Source organism: Corylus avellana, chromosome ca2, assembly GCF_901000735.1.
Source record: "Corylus avellana chromosome ca2, CavTom2PMs-1.0".
NCBI classification, from domain to species: Eukaryota; Viridiplantae; Streptophyta; class Magnoliopsida; order Fagales; family Betulaceae; genus Corylus; species Corylus avellana.
Window position 1 is genome coordinate 48,338,551 of NC_081542.1, and position 6,575 is coordinate 48,345,125.

General features: G+C 36.8%; 1 protein-coding gene across 1 annotated transcript; it reads left to right on the forward strand.

The window, feature by feature from the left end:
• The first annotated feature begins 3,423 nt into the window (after window positions 1-3,423).
• LOC132172106 (5'-adenylylsulfate reductase 1, chloroplastic-like) lies at window positions 3,424-6,097 on the forward strand. Its single transcript, XM_059583555.1, has 5 exons — window positions 3,424-3,569; window positions 3,771-3,908; window positions 4,028-4,160; window positions 4,534-5,341; window positions 5,428-6,097. Exons 1-5 carry the CDS (start codon window positions 3,485-3,487, stop codon window positions 5,656-5,658), a joined length of 1,395 nt encoding a protein of 464 aa, XP_059439538.1. The 5' UTR covers window positions 3,424-3,484; the 3' UTR covers window positions 5,659-6,097.
• The last annotated feature ends 478 nt before the right edge of the window (window positions 6,098-6,575 follow it).

A 6,575-nucleotide genomic window follows, 5' to 3' on the forward strand; every position in this document is an offset into this window, starting at 1 on the left:
TGAAGATGATGCAGTTTCCAATAATTTTCTTAAACTATGGAAGAAGATAAGGTATACACATGCAATAGGAAAATAAAAAAGGTACAATGTGCAACTTGCAAAGCACAAAAAGTAGACCAAAAAATCAATTGTTATTTCTAACTTTCTAAGCCAGACGTTTTGTATCCTAGAGCAATGTGTCAATTAAATTCAAAGAGGTTGAGGATCAATTGTCAAATCTCCTTACATCTTACAAAATTTACAAAACTTTGAGCCATTTTTCTTCTTAAAGACTTGTCAATTTTTCCTTTCACTTTCCAACTTCAACGGAAAATTAAGGTATGTAATTAAATTTGTATATTTAGATTTAAATTGTTGATTTTTCCTTTCACTTTCCAACCTTCAACGGAAAATTAAGGTATGTAATTAAATTTGTATATTTAGATTTAAATTGTTGATTTTTCCTTTCACTTTCCAACTTCAACAAAAAATTGAGGTATATAATTAAATTTTTATATTTAGATTTAAATTGTTTTTTTTTTTAAAAAAAAAAAATTAATTGTTTTGATATTTATATTGCTATTCTAGATAATTGTTTTTATATTTAATTATTTATTAATTGATATAGTTTTTGTTTCATATTTTAATTGTATAAAATAAATAATTGTAGTTATTTGAGATTATGAAAAAAAACAACAATTTTATTGAGCTTTAGTCAAATTCTAAACGAGCTCATGTTAAAATTGGTGAGTAGAAACAAATATTATATTTCCAACCTATTAACAATCATGCCTTCTTGGACCCCTGTTGCAAGGCCCGTCTTCTACAGCCTCACAGATATTTTGCATTTTGTCCGACTACAGTGAAAATTTTTTGCTCCCCCTCAATGAATATCCTGGCTCCGCCCTTGATGCTAGTGGCTCTTTATTATCGTGCATTTCAGTTGCTTAAATAAAAATATTATAATTTAATAACAAAATTATTAAATGAAATGAGGCTCATATATAAACCACTAATGCGGGCCAAAAGAGAGGGAGAGACATTAATATATGAGCATATTACATAATCAATTATTAAAAATAAATAAAACTAATAATAATTGAAGTGTGACAATAACAAAATCCAAAGGAATCAAGTAAACCAATAGATTTTGAGTGACCAAGAGACCACCAACCACAAATGCTATTGGCCTCGTATATTTTATTTTTTGTTCTTTCTTTCAAACAACCTTTACCCATCAATATCTGCATGCATCACCCTTCATCTTCACCTTGATGGCTAGATTATCATAGTTGCCCAAATTAATCAATTTAGTAAGAAATGAAGAAATAATAAAAATATGTGGCTTTTCGTAGTTGGCTTGTTCATGTACATGCAAGACTTAAATTGAGGTGTCACGCGTTTTCAATTATTCATTACGTCACGTAAGCCTCTACTTGACCATGGCATGTATACTACTTGAACGTACTTCCCATATGGCGTGACTTGTAAAGTTTGCTTATATTCACGTTATTTTAACAAGTGTGCATTTGAGAGCGTGTGAGAGTGAAATTATATATGCCTAACAATTATTTATTTATTTATCTGTGATGGACCTTTTTCTCTCCAGGTGGTGTGGTTTTGACGTGCACCAGCACCACCATTGCACCCACCACCACACAAAAGAGTAGGGGACAAGTAAATGGTTGTGGGGGAAAATAAAATAAAAATAAATGGATTGTGGGAAAAAAATAAAAATAAAAATAAATGGTTGTGGAGAGCCGTAAGAGCATAAAGAATATGCCGTCAACGAGGGTCACGACCATGGTAATAGATGCGAATCTTGCGATACTGTGAGAGAATATTTTTATAGTTTCAAGTTTCAGAACAAATATTTTTATAGTTTCAAGTTTCAAATAAATCACCCAGTAGATCAATGGTGCCAAGGAAATTTTTATGAGGTTGGACATGCAATAGGTCTGGGTTCGATTCCCGTAATAGGAATCTCTTAGCCTATTAGCGTTATCTACCTTGAGTTTCATTGATGTTCTGGTAGAGTGGGTGTTAAGTTATGACTCGAACAGTCTTAACTCTTGAGGGAGTGTCTGCGGTTCCTACCGTTTAAATTCCTCCTGAGCGGCACTCTGCGGGTTGGTGATATTATGGTCACGCTTAGCTAAAATAACTACAATTTGCCTCCCCCACCAACCTTTTTAATTAAAAAAAGAAAAAAAACAAAAAAAGAAAAAAAAGAAAAAAAAAAAGTGTCACAACTTTCTAGTTGTATCAAAATTTGGCCTCATTTGTTAATATTTTTTTAGACATAAATGTAAAAACAATTTTAAGTATTTTTTGTTTTAAAATGTTTATTAATATTTTTGTTTTAAAAATATAAAACAAAAGGGAGAAAGAAAATGTGTTATCAGACAAAAGCTATTTTTTAAAATATTTTACTCGCAGACTAATTTCCTTTGAGAAGCAGAAACGGTATTTAGGGAAATAGTATGTAAATTATTGCCGAAAAATAACTTACTTGGTATTTTATTTATGGTATAAAATACTTATGGTAGACTCTTTCAAATTTCGACTATTATTTTTTCAAATTAAATGGTTGAGATTTTACTATTTCAATATTAATCACTTTTAACAGCTTAGTATATTTATCACTCGAATATTGCTAGACATCATTCCGTCCAGATTCACTCTTTTTGCAAATCTATTATTAGATTTATGGAATTCATGCGGATTCTATAAATTTAATGATTAATTTACAAATTTTTTGTACAACATAATGATTTTTATCATTTTTCTTTATTACTTTACTATTGTTTTGTATTAGGATTACTCTCTGAGTCTTCGACTAGCTCTCATAAATGACCGGCCATCAGGTTTAGTTTTCGGAGCACTCCGACTATCATTCTAATTTTACTTTTAATGTTTATGTAATGCAGTATTTTTTTTTTTTTTTTTTTTTTTCTATTCAAATAAGGAAAGGGAAAAAAGAGAATTACAACAAAATATGGGTTGGCAACCCAAACAAAAAACCACTCAATTAAAATGATTAATTTGAATTGAATTTCCTTTTATTGCACTTCCTTGACCGATCACATAAATCAGGGAGCCATTATCTAACGGGACCCAAGTAAATTAGAATCCCGACAATCCAAATCTACGGTCCTAAATTTTCCAGAATCATCGACATTACATTAATAATCATGTGACCGAGAAACCACCCAGAAGAATCTCAGAAATTGACCACGGCTTTTGCCTGCCTGGGGCAAGGGACGTGACGAAATCGCTGAGCGACGCGAAAGAGACCAACCCAATGAGAATGGGCCACGTGGAAATTCGACAAAGGCGGCCTAGTGTCGGAATAGCGTCCAGGTTCAATGAACCGCAAAACTCCCTCCTTTCTCAGGCCCTTATTTAAGCCTTTCAACTGATTCCGGACTAACAAACACCAGAGAAAGAGAAAAACATTAGATTCAGAAATTAAAAAAGAAAAGCTTCTTAGAAAAATTCTCAAATGGCGTTCGCTGTTACTTCTTCATCTTCCGCCGCTGTATCTGGCTCTGGCTTTCCATTTTCCAGTTCTTCCTATGAACTCAAAGGTACATCATTTTTTTTTTTTTTTTTTTCGATTTTTCACATGCGTTAGATTTTGTTTGATCAATCGTAATGTAGCTGTAACTGCTTGGTTTCGTTGAATTTCAGTTTGAAAAACTGAAATGAAACGGCGTCGCTTAAGAGAGAAAAAATTATTTCTCGTGAATTATGTCTAAGGCGTGTGGTTTGTGTGTTTCGGTTTTCAGCTCCACAAATTGGTTCGTTTCGGCTATCGGAGCGGGCTATGAATTTCTCTCGGAGACGGTGCTCGGTCAGACCGGTCAACGCCGAGCCTAAGCGGAGCGATTCGGTTGTTCCTTTCGCAGCAACTACCGTTGCCCCTGGTGAGTTTTGTGCATCATCATCATCGATTGATTAGTTGAGGATTAAATTAATGATAATAATGAGTTGTGTGAAAATTCTGATTGTGTTAATTTTTTTCTTATTTTGAATAATTTTGCAGAAGTGGTGGAGAAAGTAGAGGTAGAGGTAGAGGACTATGAGCAATTGGCTAAAGAGCTGGAGAATGCTTCTCCTCTTGAAATCATGGATAGAGCCCTCGAGCAGTTCGGCAACGACATTGCGATTGCGTTCAGGTAGGATTTCTCTTTGTTCAATTCGATTAACTTTTGTGTTAGTTCATAAGATAAGCAGAGAGTTTTGGTTAAACGATTGTATTTCTCTGCACTGATTACATGAAAAATGCTAGACCTTTTTAGCGGCTATTAAATTGATTTAAATTGTTAATTAGGTGATTAAATCAATTATTTTCTATTAGCTTAAATTTTTCGAGATAACCGGAGATTTAATTGCTCGACTCTTTACCTTTCATTGCAATTAAAATATTTCAGATAAGGGGTGATTTAACCAACTGTAATTGCAGCATCACTCTTACATAGCATTTCTGAATTGAAATTTTTGCCATTGAAACAATCTGATTAGTAAACACATTGTTATTTATTTCTGCAGTGGTGCTGAAGATGTTGCTTTGATCGAGTATGCACATTTAACCGGGCGACCATTTAGGGTCTTCAGCCTGGATACTGGGAGGCTAAACCCAGAAACTTATCAATTCTTTGACGCGGTGGAGAAGCACTATGGCATCCGCATTGAATACATGTTTCCTGATGCTGTTGAAGTTCAGGGATTAGTAAGGAGCAAGGGTTTGTTTTCCTTTTATGAAGATGGGCACCAGGAGTGCTGCCGTGTGAGGAAGGTGAGACCCCTGAGGAGGGCGCTTAAGGGTCTCCGTGCCTGGATCACCGGCCAAAGAAAAGATCAATCTCCGGGTACTAGGTCTGAGATTCCGGTTGTTCAGGTGGACCCAGTTTTTGAGGGATTGGATGGAGGGAGTGGTAGCCTGGTGAAGTGGAATCCGGTGGCAAATGTTCAGGGTCAAGACATATGGAACTTCCTCCGTGCCATGAATGTGCCTGTGAATTCATTGCATTCACAAGGATATGTCTCAATCGGTTGTGAGCCGTGTACGAGGGCTGTCCTGCCAGGGCAGCATGAGAGGGAAGGAAGGTGGTGGTGGGAGGACGCCAAGGCCAAAGAGTGCGGCCTCCACAAGGGAAACATTAAGGATGAAAACGTAAATGGTAATGGAAATGGAGCACTCCATGCTAATGGAACCACAGCCACGGTTCCTGATATTTTCAACACCCAGAATCTGGTTACCTTGAGCAGGGCCGGAATCGAGAATTTGGCACGCTTGGAGAACCGAAAAGAACCATGGATTGTCGTGCTCTATGCGCCATGGTGCCCCTTCTGCCAGGTAAATAATGTTTCAGACTATTTCAAAATTCTTTTACTTCTCCTTCCTGGATTACTCTAATCGGATTTTGTTTGAATTTTGAACAGGCAATGGAAGAATCATATGTTGAGTTGGCCGATAAGTTGGCAGGGAGTGGGGTGAAGGTGGGAAAGTTCAGAGCAGATGGTGAGCACAAGGAGTATGCCCAGCAAGAACTGCAACTAGGAAGCTTCCCCACAATACTTTTCTTCCCCAAATACAATTCTCGGCCAATAAAGTATCCAACGGAGAAGAGGGATGTTGATTCCTTGATGGCTTTTGTGAACGCTCTCCGGTGATGTGAATCGGAAATAATATAATCAAAAATCGTAAATAGAAGAAAGTCGGTAGGCAAAGGATGGAGCCATGGAGGTGAACCCGGAGTTCCATCATAAACTATCATTGGTTGCGGCCCAGCAGAATTGGTACTTAGATGTGCCAATGGCATTTAGAGGCTAGAGTGTTTTGTATATCGTTGGTATGGAAGTGTCTTTGTTTTTGTGTTATTCTTGTAAGAGTTTCCTTCAGATGAAGGAATCTGCTTTCTTGGTTTCTAGATGAGATTGTCTGGGATCAGTAGTCTGTGGGTGGAATAGGATTATGTGTAGTCTGTAATTTGCAATTTTGGATGTTTATTGCCAATTTTGTGTTCATCTTGTGTTTCATTGGAAGACAGTAGCATAAAGCCCAATTGGTCTGCTTGTTTTCATTTGATATCGGAATCGGAATCGTAAGATATGACGGTTTTTATTTGGAGAATAACTTCTATAGGGTCTTGGCACAAACCAAGGTCTTTGTGCCCTCTAATAAGAAGGCGACACATCAGCGTGGAACACTATAAAAAAAATATGATGTTCCACCTAATTTTTTTTTTAAAATACCTAAAACAAAACATCTTATAGAATAAACTTTTCATATTTTTCTCCAAAACTATCCCAGCCTCCAACCTGCTGCCGGAGACAACGCCGGCCAGTACAGAGAAAGCCGGAGATGACGTCGTCCGGTATAGAAAACACCGGATCAGAACGGTGCTCCTCCTCCCTCTCTCCAGTGCTTCTCTCTCTCACCGGCGGCAGATAAGTTATGTCGGACGTTAGATGGTTACAACCCCCGGCTCAGCGGAGCGGCCCCAGCTGGGACCTAACCATTTCCGTAATTTTCACTACCTTCGTGAGAACTCATTCAAATCCCCCAATTTAGTTGCCGGGAAGGTATC